The following is a 19,988-nucleotide window of genomic DNA, read 5'->3' as shown; positions in this document are numbered from 1 at the left end:
ACTTCCATAGGGGGTAATAAAAGAAAAGGTAAATGAATTTTTTGGGCATAATTTCCAAATAATTTCTCATAATTTATGAGAATGTAAAAGCAGCAGGATAAATATTTTTATATTGTGTATTTTTGTATATTTAATGCTAAATCTAACACTGGCATTAAAGAAAAGGCAATTCCACCATAGTCCTGCTGTTTTACTGGAAATTACATTGCTTACACTAAAAAGCAACTTAATTGCCCTCCAGCAGGGTTCCCCAAATGGTGGCCTGCAAGAACACGCATGCCAGTGGGTGTTCCCGACAGTAGCTATGCAAATGACTTGAAGTATAACCGTAATTTGATTGGCTGGTGCCTTCTGTTGTTGTCCGTTAGTGCAGCAAAAGTTTAACTTTGATGCGAGCGACAGGAGCAACGTGACGCAACGTGACCCACAATTCAGTTCGGCAACGGATGACATAAGCCCATGCAAAGTGGACGGGATGTGTCTCCAGCACTGCACCGCACACAACTGTGTGTAGGAGCTGTTAGCAAAGAGAATCCACACTGCATCCGACTGTTGAAAATAGAATATTTGATGTGTGTGCCATTTGTTTTTGCATGTTATTTTATGGCACATTTACTTGCTTTTGCATGTTATTTTATGGCACATTTACTTGCATTTTGTACTATAGAAACATTATATCATTGGAAACATGTAGGTTATTATTGTCGCTATATAAATGGCATAGTGCATGGTATTTCCATAACCGTGAGATACGCACTTCACGATGACAGCAATGAGTTAACAGACAAGACTTAGCAGCAATCTATCTAAAATAACACCTAGGCTATTTGAAGTAGGCCTATTATTCATGATTGTCACATATTGTGTGTTAGTGTAGGCTACATAGCTTAAACTGTAGGCTGTTTAAACTGTATTACGAGTTTAAAGTCGACACATTGAAATTAAAGTTGACATGACATTTCAACTTTATTCTCGAAATGTCAAGTTTTAAAGTCGACATGTCGAGTTTAAATCTAGTCATGGAATTTATTTATTTTTTTCTTCATGTGTGGCCCCAATACTCTGTCGTATCTTTGTACACTTTGCAACTACAGAAGGGTCAAGTTTTAATTACAATATTTAGAATTCACTTTTGAGCAAGATAGGCGAGATGCTAATGGCCTAATCTGATTCAATGATCTATGCTAGGCTGGAGCTAAAAGTACTACCGTCAGACCAAAGTTACTGACCAAGGTAGAGCAACATAATGTAATACATTACAATGAGAGTAAACGTGAATAGTTCCAGTCTGCATAAGTGGGAGTGGCACATAATGTCACAATGTAAACTTTTAAATGAACTTCTTTATTAGCATATGAGGGCTCGACTGTGGGATCCCCACCCTTCTTCTAAAAAAAATAGAACACAGACCTTAATGGACATTGTTGCTTCTCGCTTCACTTTTAACCTCTCTGGTCAAACTCCGAGAAAGGCTGAATAACCTGGAGAAAGGTAAATCCCAATTGTTCAAGACAAGGGGAGGTGGAAAATGAGTATTTCCCCAAATGGTGGCGTATCCCTTTAAATATTGAATTTGCTTCATATTGGGATAGGCAGAAGCACAGTTTAATAACAATTAGTTAAATAAATAAACAATTAGTTAAATAATAAAGTTTTCTATTTGTTAAAACATTAACATACAGATTTTATGCAAATAATTAATATTTAATTAATGATGGAAAAACTATTAACTTAGTAATAGATAAAACTAATAGATATTTTAGTAAAAATTAACAAATTTTAAGAAAGGGTTAGGTAATGACTAGTTATAATTATTATTATAAAGTGTTACTGACTGATGTTATGGTATCAACTTAATCCTACCAAAGGGAAAAAAAAAATAAGACCTTGTGAACAAAATTCAAGACTTTGTAAATTAAATCCAATATGTTTAAGGGCTTGACTTGCCCATTTGAAATGTAAGGCCTTTTTAAAACATTTAAGACCATGTTGGTACGCTGTCTGGATAGGAGCATCAGCTAAATGAACAATAAGAGTAATAGGAAAAAATAACTTGGAAAAACAAAACCAATTCTCATTTATATTTATTCTTCAGATGTAAAAATTATGAATGGGAGTCAAAGCGCCACATCTGAAAGACCAAAAAAATAATAAATACCAAAATAAAATGAAACACTGGCATCAAAATCTAACTGGTTTTAACTTTCTGTAAAATTATTTCTATTCTGTATAAAACTAATGAAATATTAAAAGCCACTTTTAGTCTAAAACTACATTATAAAAAAACCTATCAAAACATGATGATCTATTTACATTCATTCAGTGATACAAAACATAAACATTCAACTTCAAGCTAATTACACTGAAATACATTTTTTTTTCTGGGTGTAGTCCAAAGAATACCAGATTTGGATTAAAAAAATAATACAATTCAAAACATGAAACCTATTATGAGAATATACACAAGCATTTAGATATTCCTAATATTTTTTTTCTTAAATTGTTGAAGTCCTGAGAGTGAACATCTGTTTTAAATAAGCATAAAGCCTATATAAAGCATTAATATTGCTTTGTCCACAACACACATTAATACCAAAATATACCATTCAAAATAATGTTAAATATCAGGCTGAAAGACTGATTCTTTAATACTTCAGGTAACAAAAATAAACACGCTACTTAAGACGATCAATGTTCTTCTGTACAGGAATGTACACCACAAATTGTTTCATGTTTGTCTAATTGAACAAAAAGTGAAAAGCTTTCAAAATCCAGTTTACTTAATAAACCATTCAAACTGCAACCTTAGTTGTACTCATTTTAAATATTAACAGAATGATTTGAGCCCTTTAAAACTGTCTCAACATGTACAATTTTGTTTGTTTCTAATCCAAGGACTGAGTGAGATGGTGAGTTTCAGTAGATCCAGGGGAAGATGCGGTAAGGTACTGCTTTGCAGTATTCATCCCACGCAGAACCATACTTTTTCCTGCACTGTAACTCATCTCTGGAGTTGCGGTGTATAAGCAGGAGGACCAAGTAAACAAGATAAAAGTATGGCAGAGCATGCCTGAACCCTACAAAAGGTGAAATGGAAATGGCAGTCAAGTACAAATCACTTAAACATGGAATTCCGGTCCCACAACACTTAAAAGAGCAACTGTCAGGTTAACAAACACTTTGACTTGCAATGTGAAGTAAAAAGGACATTTTCAAAAAATAACATTCTTTCAATGCTCTAACTAGCATCAACACATAGGCTAGCCTACAGCCGTTTTTATAAGTAAATTTATGAACGTTCCAAAATAGAATGACATAGCTGACGTAGTAAAGAGGGAGTCTGGCCAAGTTAGGTCAATAATACACAGAGAATAATGTATACTGTATTGGTCCGAATATAAGACGACCCCCACTTTTTTGGGGAAAAGGATAAAATAGCCTAAATAGAAGCTGCTATTTGTAGACCAAATGTTGTTTTATATAGATGTTTATAATGCTGGTGATGACACAATGAATTCATTTATAAGCTCTTTAACACCATTTAAAATAAATCATGAGATCAATTTCATCCATTTTCTGGGATGCATCCGCCAAATTTAAAATAACTACATTAATGAATGACTTGGTATTTTTTAGTGCTGTCAGTTAAACGTGTTATTAACGGCGTTAACGTAAACTTATTTTAACGGCGTCAATTTTTTGTAACATTATTTTTGGTCTAACAAATTTTGTCGTTTTTTCACATGCTGTTGCAACAACTAGTAACGTTAGAACTACAACACCACACGGATCTAGCTAGACTGGAAACTAAACAATAGGCACTGACGAATGGAATGGAATATTGTACAGTGGGCAGTGCTTCGAATTGGCCAGCTTCACTCGCGGTCCGCGCGTGGGATCACGCGGTATCACGCGACTTTAATTTGTATTTTTCCAGTGAGACGCTGCAACAACCCAAACAACCGGTAGATGGCTCAAGTGAGCAGGGAGTCTCGTAAAAAGAAATGGAGCCTGGAAAACCCTTCACAGACTTCACTACAGACTTTAGCAGACTGGTTTAGAAATAATGTAATAGCCAGAAATATGCCTGCCCTAATAAAGAAATATTTGGTTAACTGCGAAAGTGAATCCCGTTTGCAGCCGTAGAGACGCAGGGACAAATTAAACATTCTGGTTTTCTCCGAAAGTGCAACGATGATAGACAGACATCATTTGGACAAAATATAGAGTATTAACCTCCGTTGCTCAGCCAAATGCCTTCCTGTTACGGCCCTGTTATCACGGAGTTAGGCCTACAGGCGATAAACGATTTTTGATGGTCACAAGTTTACTTCATTAGGGACTGTTCGTTATTTATTTAAGGGGCTACCGGAGGAGTTTGGGGAGCATTAGTCCAAAAAAAAGACGGACCCTCCCTCGCCAGCAATACATTTTTCTATGACCCTCCAAAGTGATTATGAAAAATCACGGTCAACTTTTTTCCGGTTTATCGCCTACTGTATTTTAACGTTTTCACATATTTGGCCATAAGCCGTTTATCATAGGCTATCACAAAACCAAACTACAAAGGCTAACACTTTAACAGGGGAATTAATTGGGCATGAATCCTGCTGAACGCTATTTCGCTACCTTAGAATAATAAGGTTCTATCTATGCGTTTTGAGTAGGTACAACCGGGACGATTGAAACGGGACCTAATGAAACATTCGGTTTTCTCCGAAAGTAAACGATGATAGACAGTCATCATTTGGACAAAACATGGAGCATATTAACCTCCGTTGCTCAGCCAAATGCCTTCCTGTTACGTCCTGGTATCAACGGAGTTACGGCGATAAACGATTTTTGATGGTCACAAGTTTACTTCATTAGCGGTTTATTTTTTGGATTATTAAAGAGTGTTTTTCATTTAAAGGTTTGACTTGCGTGCTTATTCAGTAGAGCATTTAGTGCTCTCCCCAATCCCAGACGTTCACATTGCATGTTTGTTTGTAATGGATGCAACCCTTGAGATAGGCTGGCGCGTTTGACAATGAGTTGTTAACAGAACCAAGACATATAGCCCAGCAGCAATCTAGGGACTGATCGTTATTTATTGAAGGGGCCACCGAGGAATTTTGAGTGCTTCAGTTGGAAGTTGCATGACCCTCTCTTGCCTGCTAGAAATTGTTCAATGACCCTCCGACAGAATTGTTAAAAAAAGACATGACCCTCCCCTGCCAATTGTCTTCTTCGCCCGGCGCCACAACCACACACTTTGTGATAACATTCTTAAATCAATCTTTCCCGTGGAGCTTGCATGCTACCAGTCCTTCCTTTTCAAATGTGTTGCGCCTGTTTGCACAATTTCACAAATAATCATATGTGATTAATAGTATGACAAATAATCCCTGTGCACGGGGACCGAAACAATGCATGCCAACTTTTTTCCGCGGTTTATCACGATTTTAACTTTCCCCGCTGTCTTGCCGCTTTTAATGTTTTCCGTAGAATATCCTATATTTTAATACTCTCATAACAGCCCTACCATCGGCCTGTCTCTGTGTTGCCCTTGCCCTTCCAACTAAAAAACAGATGTCTTCAAATCATCGTTTTCCTTGCTTGAAGGCTTAACTTAGTGATGTTAACCTATTTAAGTTTAACGTAGCGATTGTCGTGAGAGCACGATTCATTGGCGCTTGCATGTTCGGCCTTATGTCTCACGTGCGCACCTGAGGTTACTCAGCTGCAAGAGAAATAATTTCCCCTGTTTGTATGTTCACTGCAAGTTGGCCTACCATAACTTACCAACTCTGCACTGTAGACTGGCTATTTATATTTTTCTGTGAAATAAGCAAATGTATTTTTTCAATTTTATGAAGCAGAATTACGCATAGGGTACTTGGAACATAATACATTTGACAAAGGACAGATGAATGTTGCTAGTGACAAAATATTAACTTTCAGTGTTTTACGATGTCTTTGTCATGGGGAAGTGTTTTTCCCCATGCATTTATTCTAGGTTACTGTCAGAGAAGCGGGTTCTGTGTTTCGTTCATGTCAGTGACTGACGCGAGAGAAGCGGGGTCTGTGTTGTGTTGTGTTGCGTTAATTTATTTTCATTGGGCATACCGTGCCGTCCACAGCTCTTCAGTTCTGACAAAGCCAAAATTACTCCTAGCGCGTTTGTATGGTTATATTGCTTGATGGGGGTGTCCCAAGCAGCTTTCAGCCATAAGGCTACTTTGAGAACATTTCAATTCACCCGACACTAATATTCAAAATGTTGAAAACTATTTCTCGCATAGCCTATAAAGCAATTTAATTAAATGGAATGTTAGTTGTAAACAAACAAGCTACTTGGTGAGGGCTTGGCCTCACAGATCGCTCGTGCCTTAGATGGCAGGAAAAATCTTCGATAGGCCTATTAACCAACCACCAGATTCATGTTGGCTGGGGAAGGGGGCCATCAGACAATTGTGCCCAGTTAATCCGCCCTTCCCAAAAAAAAAATCACACCTTCCCACCTCTGACAGCTTAAAAGAAGTCAAGAGGACTCCTTACTCACAGACCTATTCACAAACCCGCGGTTTTGAAATCCTATGCAGCTACAGGAGCTTCCAATCGCTGAGGAAGCAATTTTGCATTGTAGGCATAACTAACATGCAATAACGCCAACAACAACCAAAACTAGGCTAATCATTGTCAACATGTAAATTAAATGTAACATTATTGTGAATCAAATTAAAATGTTCTTTTGCAAACGCATTTGATAGTAACAGAATAATTTAATAATGTTACAAGATACTACATCAATCCGTGATGTTTCATTGGGCTACTAGGCTATTTGTTTTGCCTTGATTCATTTAGGCTAGGCCTTTTTTATTCAGGGGCCATATTCACAAAGAATTTTAAGGCTAAAAGTAGCTCCTAACTGGCTTAATTTAGGAGCAACTCCTAAAAAATAATGGGCGGTCCTCCTAACTTTTCACAAAAAGTAATTCACGAAGCATTTTAGACCTAAAAGTAGCACCTAAGTCTGGGACAGCTTAAGTCGAGAGGACTCCTAACTCACTAAGACCTATTCATAAACAGCTTTTTGTGGCATTTTACGCTATGCATGTTTTGAAATAGCCTATGCTAACAGGAGCTTCCAAGAATGTAGGAACAATTTTGCATTCATAAAAGGGATGCAATAACGCCACCAACAACAACACAAACTACTCATTGTTAACATGGAAATGAAATGTAACGCTTCATTGTGAATCAAATTAAAATGTTCTCCTCTTTGCAAACGTAGCCTAGGGATATGGTGACAGATTAATTTAATAATGTTGCAAAGGTAGGCTACTGCATCAATCCATAGGCCTATGTTTCATTAGGCTACTAAGCTATTTGTTTTGCCTTACTCTTTATTCATTTAGGCTAGGCCTTTTTATTCAGTTATTAATCATCTTCCGGCCCTTCAGACTATTTGTGTAGCGCACATTCTCCGACCTGTCACCTGTCAGTCATCATCGGAAGAGAGGTGTTTGGAATTCCCGCGTTACAACCGCCAGCCAATCAAGGTGGTCACTTCAGTCAAGCTCGTGCATGAGTAATGACGTCATCCATAGCCATTAAGACTCACTCCTAGTTTAGAGTTGTCTGAAAGGCTTTGTGAATAACTTTAAGAGAAAACTCCAATCTAAAAATCTTTAAGCGCGATTTAAGAGTAGCCTACTCCTAGTAGTAAGATAAAAGCCTTTGTGAATAGCCTACGCCCCAGTTATTCATCATCTTCCGCCCTTGTGTAGCGACGATTCTGAGACCTGTCACCATCATCGTGAAGGGAGGTGTTTGGAATCATGCCCGCGTTACAATCATCAGCCAATCAAGGTGGTCACGCTTGCCCATTTACCCAAATTAATGGTCGAATATTACTGATGATCATTGTTATTTAAGAACATGCAGTGTGCGAGGGGTACCAAAAAACATCTTGCTCGTAAAAAGCATCATAACGCACATTCTATGGTCTGTTATTTACTGTAGGCTGCGCAAACCACATGCCTTTATTTTGGGCAAGCCTGCATTCATTCATTCATTCAACCTTTATTTATTCTCGAGGGTCATTGAGGGAAGCCCTCATTTTCAATGAAGCCAAAATTACAGAAGCGAAGCAAAGCGCCCACAAACAAGACAACATTCGAGGCCTTCTGTTGAAGAATTTTATATAAAGCCCTGCGCTGACAGTAATCCTCCTGCCCCTGATAGGCCTACCACAGCTGTGGATAGTGTGGAATGTTCAAATAATAACACAATCCAATGTGTGTCTCAATTGTCCCCCCGCTGACCACCTCACATTTCTCTAGATTTTGCAACTAACTTACATGACACAATGCCATAAAATATGCCAGTTTTAGGACACAGAATAATGTTTGTAATGATACCAGGTAGGCCAGGTATTGTCGGAGGTGCATGGTGAAGTGAAATTTTACTTTGGAAAACAAACATTTGCCGATATCATCACGATCATCAGAATATTGCAATAGATTCTGTGTTCTGACTGCAGGTAACTTGTTAAGCCAGTGGTTATCAAACTTTTATTTCATTCCCCACTTTGATCAAGGGGCATGACTGATGATAGTGGAGATAACGGTTATCCCGAGGCTTTTGCAAGTCAGCATCTTCGACGGTAGTCTATTAAAAAATTAAAAAATTTCGATGTCCCAAACGGAGAGCCATACTTTTATTGTTTTTAACGATCTCTATGCTACTCACAAAAAATGTAGGCATGGGGACATGATGAAGTAGGTTATCCAACTGTCGCGGTGTTAAATTATTGTGATTATGAGCCAGTGGTTTTCAAACATTATGTGTGACTCGGACATCTAACTAAATGCAACAGACTCATATCGTCTCGATTCGCAAAATGAGGACCAGTGTTTTGTCAAATTGCAAATAGCTATTCGTTTTAACTTTTTTTTTTTTTTATGATAGTATAAAGTGCTTTTGCATAGGCTACTATCTTAATATTGGAATATGGGAGGGAAGTGGGCGTCTGCAGTCAGCCAAATATGAATGTGATTCTGCGGCATAAAGCAGATGTAATTGTTTATGTTACAGAAAATAAAAATGACTTGTCAAGCAGTCAATTGACTACATTGCAGTCAAGAAGTAGGGTTAAATTAATTTCTCAAAACCAAAACGTGGGTCATAGTTGTCTAAGCCTCTATTGGTGAGCCTGTTAAAAACGTCGCCAGATAGTATTAAATCGGCAACAACATTATTTTCTGCAGAAGCCTACCCAAGGCTATAGATTAATTCTGAACAGTTATTTATCTACTGGCTCAATTATCACACCACTGTTTTGATTTTATGAGTTTATGTTAACCCCAACACTGACAATAATGTAGACAGCAAATTCGATTTCGATTTTTCGTGTAGTCAAGCCTTAAGCCATACCCAAGTAGCCTAAATCGAGGTAATGTTTAATTATGCATGATTTATTTTATTATTGAATTCGAGGGCTAGGATTACTCGGCAACAATTATGTAAGGGCCCTGCAGGCAGAGCGATGTACAGTGGCTTAAAGTGGTACTAACGCTTCTCGCAGCTTCACGCCGCGTAGTGCGCGAATGAAGTGGTCATTTGAAAGCGATGCCCACTGTATGTGCTGCACGTACACACGCCCCCTTTTAGGGGAAAGAGGACTGTTTGGATATAATGAAAACCTATGCTGCATCGAAATGGGGAGCAAAAAGGGTTTATACTTATTAAATCTTGAAACAAAGGCACAAGGTTGGTGTAAGAGTTATCTGTGTGTTTATGGGATTAATGTGACCCATTATGTTCCTATTTTTTGCTCTTTCCAGTTTACTAACAGGAGGAGTCAAACTGCCCGTGGCTGACTATAACTAAGTTCGGCAAGCTTAACTTTACATGTCATAACATCAACTAAACATAAGTCACACATTCATTCTATCACTTGTAATATGAATGTAGCCTATTTCCTAAAACTAGGTGAGATAATTGGCTATGTTTTACTAAGGTTTCACAGTTAGCTAGCAAGCTAACCGTTTTACATGGGATATTATGGGAAGTAGTGGTGGGGAAAAAAAATCAATTCTGTTCAATATCGTGATATTTTGTGCTCGCAGTTATATCGATACAGTAGCGCAAAGTATTGCAATATTTAATTATATAATTATCTATTTTAGACTACTTTTATTTACTTAGGGTTTACCTTCAGGGCTTAAATTTCAGCACGGGATTGCAGGTATAGCGCATAATTTATTCAAGTCCCGCAACTCTAGCCATCATTGCGTGAATGCAGAATGCGGACCGGACGGACTAATTTCTGACTTGACTCGAACGTAACCCCATGCAGGGACACACACAAAGCAACTTTGCAGGTTCTCTCTCTCTCTCTCTCTGCAGGACTTGTCACCGCTGAAGTAAAATTATGCCATAGGTGCTTCTACATCAACTGCTAACCGACAGGAAAGGAAAACAAAAGTTTAGCGATCAGGAACTGTCAGGAATTTTGCAAACACAAAAGGATTACCTAGAGTGGCCATTAGACGCGAGGGAACATGGATGTGTTTTCCATTTGAGAAACTTAATCGATTGCGGACGTGCAGACAGTTAAGGGCTCAACATGCTTCTGCGTCAACTCCATGCCGTAGCTACGCCGGCACTCGTCGTGACCATTTTATGGTTCTGCGTCGGGTTGCTTTGCATCACGGTGCATTTCACCGCCATAACGCTCGGTGTCGCCTGTGTCTGCCTAGCTCACCACAGAAGCAATAGACTGTAGGCTATGACCAAAACGGTAGTCAGAATGGCAAACCCCATAGACTGTCGTGCCAAAATATTAATCTTATTTGTTAGGCCTTTTCTTGCTTAGATTTTGTAAAGTATCGCGAAAGACACAGTGAAATCCATTGACCTAGTTACTGTAACCAGTAAATTAGTCTGAGGTTATTTGCGAAGTGTCTGCCAGCCAGTTTAAGTTATGGTAGCAAGCAAACTTCAGCACAACTGCCCACAAAGTACTGCTTGCTGGCGAAGTGCTAATTTCAAAACGTTACTGACATATAGGCACTTTACAAACGGATAACCCCGTCATTGTAACCAAAATATGTCCGAGTTTATAATGTTATGTAATGTTCACAGAATTAAATGTGACATTTGAAGTGAGTTGAAGAGTCTTATTTTCCTTATTTTTTATTATGCCTTTGAATAATATGGGAGACATGAATCGCAATAGTATTGTATCGTGGCCTAAATATCGCAATAGTATCGAATAGTCACATTTTTGCCAATTCCCACCCCTAATGGGAAGTGTAGCTACGTGCTAAATGTGTCCTCAACATTGGGGTATTTCTTTATAACTGATGTGTTAGTAAAATGATTGAATGTCCTGTGAATTAATAACTAGATGCAACGTCAACGTTTGATTACTAGCGGTCTTTCCCATTGTAATCAATGATATAATGTTAACTTGTTTTCCGCTAAAATGGGGCGTGATGGATTAAATGTATCTTTATGATGCACCGTTAGTAGGCTACGTAAAGGCATGATGCTGCACACACTCGTTTGGGCTTACGAGCCGGCCAAAGAGTAATAGCCTAGTTTGACGCATTTAATTGTGTGCCGCCAAAGATATTTTCTCCGTCTGTTCTGTTATCAACAATCCTCTTTAGTTGCTACTATTTTGACTCTTGTCTTTGATGCACCGTTTCTTGTCCTCAAACTGCCAGACACTTTCTAGCAAATATTCTAAGAAATTTACTTCCTTCTAGTCCTCCTGTAGTCATGGAGATAATAAACACCAACGCAGTTCTGAACTCCCGGTCAGCTGAATGGTGTTTTATATTGCTGTGGACACCGATGCCGACATGAGTGTGATGCACTCTGCTTTCGACATTCATTTACATTAGATTCCATTCTTTTCAACACAACTCTGCACACCAGCATTCACACTCTCCGTAGCACAGTCATGTTTCCGCAAAATGTGTCTTCTTAAATTCCAAAATTAATCTTTACTCAGTGGAACAGTGTCACCACATGGTTGTTCTTGCTCTACATTGTTAGTATGTAGTTGTTTTGTAGGAATAGTATCCTTGTAGGCCCTATGACTTTCAGTTTCCTTTCCAAAATATTTAGCGAACTCCATCCCCATCAATGAACTCACTACTAGGGCTGCACGATATTAGGAAAACATGCGATATGCGATAACATTATTGAGTACTGCAATAACAATATAACTTGCTATATTTAAACATACTGCTAAAAAAATTAAGGGAACACTTAGGTTTTCCACAATTGTTAAAACACATTTTTTGAAACCTTCCACCTTTTTCCTCCATTCTCAAACTACTTTCACAGAATGTCTGACAGTTCTTGCAAAATCTCGCCTCAAAAGTTTTACTTGTGCTCAGAACAGTGTCACTGTCTGAGTACCGATCCAATTTGTTTAATTTTTTTTAGCAGTATATTTAATGTTTTTCTCCATTCTGCTTGCTGCTAGCATAGACTGTAGGGTTGGGGGGGGGATAAATGTATAATTACAGAAATAAATGTATAATTTTCTACATAAACAATACAAAATATTATGTAGCCTAGGCTATAGCCTATATGGCCTGATGAAAGTGGACAGCTAAGAGACCTACTGACTAGGCTATCGAAGTTGTGTGGAAGATCTGCTCCAAGAAAATCCTCGTAAAAGACGGATAGACAGCCAATCTGAACACTTGTGCACCAACCACTGGAATATTCCACACCTAGCAAAAAAGCTACTTAAGCTATATCGCGGCGGTCATCTCAGTCTACAGACAGTTACAGGTAACCTCATACGCTGTGCATCCCACGTTATAAGGCTACCGGCATGCCGACTACGAGGACAGTGGAAAGTGAAAGTAATTGGGCTGCAATCGCACAGTCCAGGCTAAGAAGTAGGCTAAACAACTTTTACAAATAACGAATCCTGACTACCTCTCTGCTGCTGTCTGGGGCTTTTGCTAAATGCAAATCATGAAATACAAGCCTGACAGTGAAAGACATATCTTCTAATATAACGATAAAATTGTTTATTTTAACACGGTGGAGAAGGATGCATTTGGCGCTGTGTTTGTAACACGTAATCCAAAATATTCCCATATAACAGACGTGCTTTTCATTTTAGTCATTAATTCCTTTTCACCCAAGTGTAGCCTACAGTGGGTCCCAGTTAAAAATTGACACTTCATTCACGATCAAGGTGATTCACGCAGCTGGGTGAAATGTAAGTACAACTGCAGCCGCTTGGGGGCAGCATAGTCTGCTGTGGCGTTCCACGGTCGAACCGACGACGATTCGACAGCAAGGGCTGTGATTACCGAGTTTTCAGTCGTTTCTCTGTGTTTTTAGCAGCCCCTGCAACATGCTAGTCCACTGTAGCCTAAGCTTTGTACATAATGTTAAACATAGTTTTGGATTCAATGGCAAGATTTCTTGATTGTACAGTGCCAATGTTTTAAAATGAGAGCTTCGTCAGCTGGCAGTAGGCTACTTTGTCGGTAGTCATGAGAAGTTCGCTTGCTAACAGAACATAAATATGCTGCCCAGAAACCTTGTGAATAGTTCTGATTTTTTTTTTACTACACTAACGAGGTTGAAATATAGCCTTTGCCTACAGCATCTCCTTAACAGTAATGTTAACAAAATGACAGCATTCATATGACAAAGGAAAACGAATTCGGTCACTCAAGACTGTGCCACAGCAACCAGTTTAGGCTACATTCCTACCCAATAGGCTACTCGAAGCAGATAGCGTTGTCTGACGGTCGAGTGGGTTAATGCACGTATATCCAGAACAGGTCTGCAACTTTCAGGCAGTTCTGAGTTCGAATCTAGGCAGGAGCAGAGCCATATAAAGGCCTATTGTTATCATTTTTTGCAAGGTGTTGCTCCTGGCAATACTTGTTTATAAGACGTTTGGTGATTAATTGATAGCTGTTTTTGGGACACGTTAAACGTTCTTTATAATGAGCGATACGGGGGAGTAAAACGACTGTTACGCGCTTTACAACTGTAGGCTACAATGATTGCAATACAAAAATATGCTGGCGTGTTAGTTTAGTTAGTTTTGATTTTTTTGCACTTTTGCCCTCATGTGTTTTCAGGTTTGAGGGCTTTTTGGCAAGATAGACCTTGGTATACTCTGCATATGTTATTTCTCCATTATGGAAAATAAAGTCAATTTTCGACACACGCCTGTTATTAGTTCAATAAGAAGTGTTGCTTGTTAAAACATGTGACTAGTGAAACTCAAATGATTTTAGAAATATTTAGCCAAAGCCAAAAAGTGTTAGAGAGAAGGAGAGACGGTGCAGCTCAGATGTCTTCTTAATTTTCTTTTTATTCTTTAGTAAAAGGTGCAGAACATTATTAAACTTTAAAGACAGAATCATGACGCAGGGCACATAACTAGGCTACTTGTTGTTTTCTTTTACTCGGCTATCTATATATGGTTATCAGCACACAATGTTGGGTTAATTCACTAGTTATGGATATCACAAGTTTAAACAACGAAAACAGAAAGGATGGAGACGGCAAAGCTAGAGGAGTTATTCCAGATGGGCAAGAACAAGGTAGGCAATTGGTGTGCTTGTCAGAATGTTAGATTACAGCTGTTTAAAGCCAGACGTCACAGTACGCTAGAACAAAACTAAAGGTAACTTTAGCTATAGGGCTGTATCAATTTGTCTAAATTAATAGGTCATCGTAGACGTTGTTGTTGTATTATTGCATGTGGATATGGTTATGCTATGTAGGCTACTTCTTGTAGGAAACCGGGAAACGGACAAATATTGTACACACGTGAATTTGTTTTTGCGGGGGTGGGGGTGGGTGGGTGTACGTACCATAGCTCTCTCTCTCTCTCTCTCTCACACTCACACACACACACACACACAGTACCTTTCTTAGCCACAGTTAATTTTAGTGGTGATATGTGTTATGGACATTGTTATGCACATTATTGACTGCAGTTTATTCTCATCAATGTCAGTCCATGAATGCATATTGATCAGTTGTTAACTACTACTGTAGGCCTAGAAGTTGCATTTGAAAATGTTACTGTTGTAGGCTGTTGTACTGTTGTTTGTTTTTTATTTCAGCCACACTGTTTTAAAGTGGTTAGGACCTTTACACACCAATTGTGAATAAGCCATACTGCAATACCGATTTCATGGTTGCACCATGCACATGTTCGCCGATTATGTGGCCCTCAGTAACCTATAAATTCAATGATGTGGCCCTCTATGAAAATGAGTTTGACACCCCTGCTCTAAAATATCTGTCCTGGCCTGGTTGCACCCGGATTGTGGGCCAAACGACAGAAGCGCTGGAGAACCCTCCTTTGTCTACCAAAAGTGTTATTTTGTGTTCCGGCCCCCCCCACTGCTTGTGAAAGAAGGGGTGGGGGAGGGGGCTTAACGTGAAAAAAAGCTTAATGTCCCAAAACAGGAAGTGGGGGAGGGTATGGGATGACCAGAGCCGTCTTCGCTGTGCTATTCAGAAAGCATCTTATTGTCTTTCCAGGCGCAAACAGCTCGTTTTAGCCTATCAAGTGCCTTAGCAGATAGGCTCTGCTCTTGGGTTTTAGTCAAAAAAGACGTGACCCTCCCTCGCCAGCAAGACATTTTTTTCTATGACCCTCCAAAGTAATTGAGAAAAACGATGACCCTCCCCAGTCCCAACAATTTAGGCTATTTATGCCTTCTGTCTACTGGGTCAATTTGGGAGCTTGCATGCTACGACTCCTTCCTTTGAAATGCCTTGAAAAGGCTGTCGCTTGCACAATTTCACAAATAATCACTGGGACCAAAACAAACCTTTTTCCGGTTTATCGCAGATTTTAACTTTTCCCCTCGCTGTCTTAGGAGGAGGTGCAGGGCCGCCGCAAGGGGGTGCGAGGCCCTGTAACTTAACTTGACAGATGCATGAACTTCGTGCATGAAATCATGTGATTCTGCATTTTTACACATAGCCAAGGCTATCGTCAGTTGCATTTTAATAGTAGCCTAGTCTAATAAGCTACACCAGCTTGTCTTTAAGAGGGGAAATTGTATAGCCTATAACATTAGCTGAGTCACATATTTGGCCATATGGTGTTCATCATAGGCTACATCATGAAACCAAATAGTGTAACAAAGGCTTAACACTTTAACAGGGAAATTAATTGGGCATGAATCATTGTGCTGAACGGTATTTGTCAATGCAGAAACACACACCGACATTCAAACTGTTGATAAGATGTGCACTATGGAAATTGGTCTGTAGGCTAACAATGTACTTGTACAGGTAAATGTTCAACAATTGCTGTACAGGCTATAATCAATTAGCTAAATCATTTGTCAAGCTGTTTAAATTGCTACATTCAAACGCAGAAAAGGTGCTTTGATATCTTTTTTTCATTTGAACGTCGCAAGCAGGCATGCTGCGGTTGCAATGAATGAGGATAATTGGTTTTATCTATGGATTTATTTTTGCATTATTTTGAATATGACTTGCTCCAGTCTCAACAGCACTTTCCACACGATCTAAGTTCTAACACATATCCCTCTCGCTTTTCTCTCTCTATCCCTGCACACGGTGCTTTTTAAAGGAGCTGTACCATCTTACAACAATTGCATCTACATTTTCATATTATAATGTTTTGTCAAGTGTAAGTTTAAATTACCGCGGATCAATTTAAGTTCCCGTGCCCCCGCTGAAAGTCTCATGCTTATCGTTACACTATCAAATCTATAAGTAACCGTGACAAATAGGGTATAAGATATATAAACTCACGCTATTGTATTATCATATATGTTTAGTAATGGCTCAGCTTTCTCTGATTGTTCTACTGACTTGGAAAATGCATCATGGAAGCAGTAAGTTAAGTCGTATCAAAAATAGTAGTGGCAGAACTCCAAAGTGACACCTTGTGGTGGTTTGTGTCAACTGCAGTTTGTGCCATTTCTGCTGAGAAAATGGGGTGCGTGATTCCTGAAGGAACCCGTCCAAACTTAACTGGGACCCACTGTACCTCGCTCGACTCACTATCTTCAGCCATCACGACTTAGCTCCCGCCTCAACACCTAAAACACCACACACCTAAACTGGTAGGGGACGGGCTTGCATGACAGCATCGGTTTGGTAAAATAATGTTGACATTCAGAATGTGAATACACCATAGACTGTATGGAATGCGCACGACACAGAAAATATAATTTATCAAAATTTATCGAAAATTAAGTCATCTTTGCGGTATGTCCATCGCAAGCGTTGATATCGCGATAACGATAGATTTTAGATATATCGTGCAGCCCTACTCACTACGGCCAATATCTTTGAAATTTAACAGTCTTGGTTTCATGAGGAAGATATGAATTCTGGGTGGATTTGGGCATGCCTCAGACTCGTGGTGTGAGCAGTATCAGAGCGAAATTGGAGCAGAACAGTGTGGCCGCTCGGGTCTCCAAATTAACCCTTAAAAGGTGTAGGTTTTATAATAAGCGGGATAATGTATAGAACGCCTCCGCTGCGCGTCGGGGTCCGGTTCGCCCTGTCGGGACTTATTTTCCCAGTAATGACCGGCGTTCTATACATTATCCCTTACTTCATTTATTGTGTGGCCCCCCATGAACGGAATTCCACGAAACTTGGCGTGCATTCAGAGGGCGTCATAATGATCCTACACTTCCAATTTCGTGCAGTTTTGAATATGTTAGGTCACAGATACCTGCGATTACAACATCTCATTTTTACTTTTTTGTGTTTAACTAGGTGGCACTATACATGAAATGAGTGGTTATGGAATGGGTTGACATGGCCCCTTGAGATCAACATACAAAAAAAAAAATGGTCCTCCTAAACCTTACGGTTCTCGAGATATTCACAGAAAACTGTGTCTGCCCTACCCTCCTTTCGGGGGGTGCAGTCCAGCGGGGGGGAAAAACGATGGTTACATGCTATCCATATGGGGTTACATGCCGACCAAGTTTCGTCTACCCCGGTCTTTCAGTGTCCCGGGAATCCTTGACGGAAATTTGGACATGCGAAAAAAAAAAAAGAAAAAGAAATCTGACTAAACCTATATGACCGCCGCTTTGCTGCCCGGCAAATAATAATAACACCCAGCGAGAAATTCATTTTTCATTGAAGGAGTGGAATGGGCATGCGTCTTGGTGAGTAGGCTAACCAATGCTGGTGAACACGTTTATCAGAACAGTAGCTTGCCATCACGTCGTAATATATAACAAACTACAATAAGAAAACAAGTAATTTCTGTCTTTTGTAACAAAGCAGGCATATACTGCCTAATTTAAAACAGTCAAAATATGCTAGCAGCGTTATCAACTTACATTGTTGGCTAACTAATGATAGCCTAGGTCTCCCACAACACTACCTCGATTGCCAGTTTATTGTTTTGCTTGTACCAATTATACACAATTTATCCGTGCTTGTTATGTAGCACGAAAATCCGTGTATTTTTTTCAAGATTCAAGATTGTCTTTATTACATCTCATTATACGGGTATACAAGAGTAAAATTCCTCCTTGAACTAGGTAAAACAGACTGTTTTCGTTTTTTTTGTTAATGCCAAATGACAGAGAACATTACTCACCACATGGGAGAGACCAAGCAAGGCCCATGAGTAAGTCACCCAAGTAATTTGGGTGGCGGACAAAGCCCCACAATCCAGACACAATGAGACCCTTTCCAGTGGCAGTAGAGATGGTCTTCAGGTCTGCAAATAAATCAAATAAATGATAAAAAAAAACAAAACATATTAGTGTAAATATTACTGTATATAAAACACACATACCGTATTTTCCGGACTATAAGTCACACTTTTTTTTTTGTTTGGCTGGTCCTGCAACTTCTAGTCGGGTGCAACTTATGTTACATTATATATATTTTGATATGTTTTAAATGTTAATTCATACGGACTGACATAAACCAAGGAGTAAACATTACCGTCTACAGCCGCGAGAGGGCACTATAGGCTTGTGACAACTATATGCTGCTCTTGTACCCCTGAAAAAATTAACTGAAACATTAACTTAGACACTGAGAAAGACTCCCTCCCAGGTATAGTTGAATAACTGTTAATGTGTTACGTTAACATACCGGACACCTATTCAGCTTGTTGTTCTGTGTGCTATTGTGTAGTTGAATAACTTGTCTTTCCAGACTAAATGGGTGTGTTCAAAACGGGTAAAGTTGCTGCCTTTTAAGATATCTAACTGGGGAGCAAGGCAGCAAGTGCGGTTCGAAACCGAAAAAACAAATTCTGCTGCCTTTTAAGATATCTTAGAATTCCCAAATAACGGTCATTTTTGAAGGCAGCATCGATGCACACTTCATGCTGCCTCCTACCCATAATCCCTTGCGGCAACGCCTGAAACAGCTGTGAAAGGTAAACAAACATGGCGGATGACATCGGTAATGGCTGCTGAATCTGTTTAAAATGTCATTTGTGTGATCTTATTTTGCTTAGATTTGCAGATTACAGATTAGAAATAAACAATTTACTATCTGATTATGCCATTGTTGTAACCATTAATAGCATCTGGTCTGATATATCTGCCGGGCCGTAAAACTAATTTATACCCCGTTAGCCTGCTAGCTACGAAGCTACTTTAGTTTAACGTCAGGCCTTTTGCTAACGCCATACCGTGAGTGTTAACCAAAGATTCTAGAGTGCTACGCTCATTTTTAAAAGATGCATTTAATCCAAAGTCATGTCTAGTGAGACAGCTCTCTATGTAGGGAGGGAGGCAGTAGGCAGCTGTCTCCCGTTTGGAACACACCCATAATCTGTTCTTGGTCTTAGATTTTGTGATTTCAAAACAAGTGTGACTAATTGCCTCCTTACACCAGACAACTTTGACAAGATTTGGGAAAGATTCTTAAAAGATTGTAGTCTTTTAACTAATGCCCCCAATTCAAACTTTACTCGAAAGACTCCAATCTTTCAAGAATCTTTCCCAAATCTT

At 39.2% G+C, this 19,988-nt stretch overlaps 1 protein-coding gene across 1 annotated transcript in view; it reads right to left on the bottom strand.

The window, feature by feature from the left end:
- Window positions 1-2,066: 2,066 nt before the first annotated feature.
- lbr (lamin B receptor) overlaps window positions 2,067-19,988 on the bottom strand; it is a 71,757-nt gene continuing 53,835 nt past the window's right edge. The window contains exons 13-14 of the mRNA XM_048250342.1: window positions 18,614-18,736; window positions 2,067-3,077 (exon numbers count right to left, since the gene is read on the bottom strand). Of these exons, the coding sequence (XP_048106299.1) occupies window positions 2,917-3,077; window positions 18,614-18,736 (284 nt within the window). The 3' untranslated portion in view covers window positions 2,067-2,916. The remainder of the gene's footprint in view (window positions 3,078-18,613; window positions 18,737-19,988) is intronic.

Source organism: Alosa alosa, chromosome 8, assembly GCF_017589495.1.
Source record: "Alosa alosa isolate M-15738 ecotype Scorff River chromosome 8, AALO_Geno_1.1, whole genome shotgun sequence".
In the NCBI taxonomy this organism is placed as follows: Eukaryota; Metazoa; Chordata; class Actinopteri; order Clupeiformes; family Clupeidae; genus Alosa; species Alosa alosa.
This window is presented reverse-complemented; position numbering and strand designations above follow the sequence as displayed.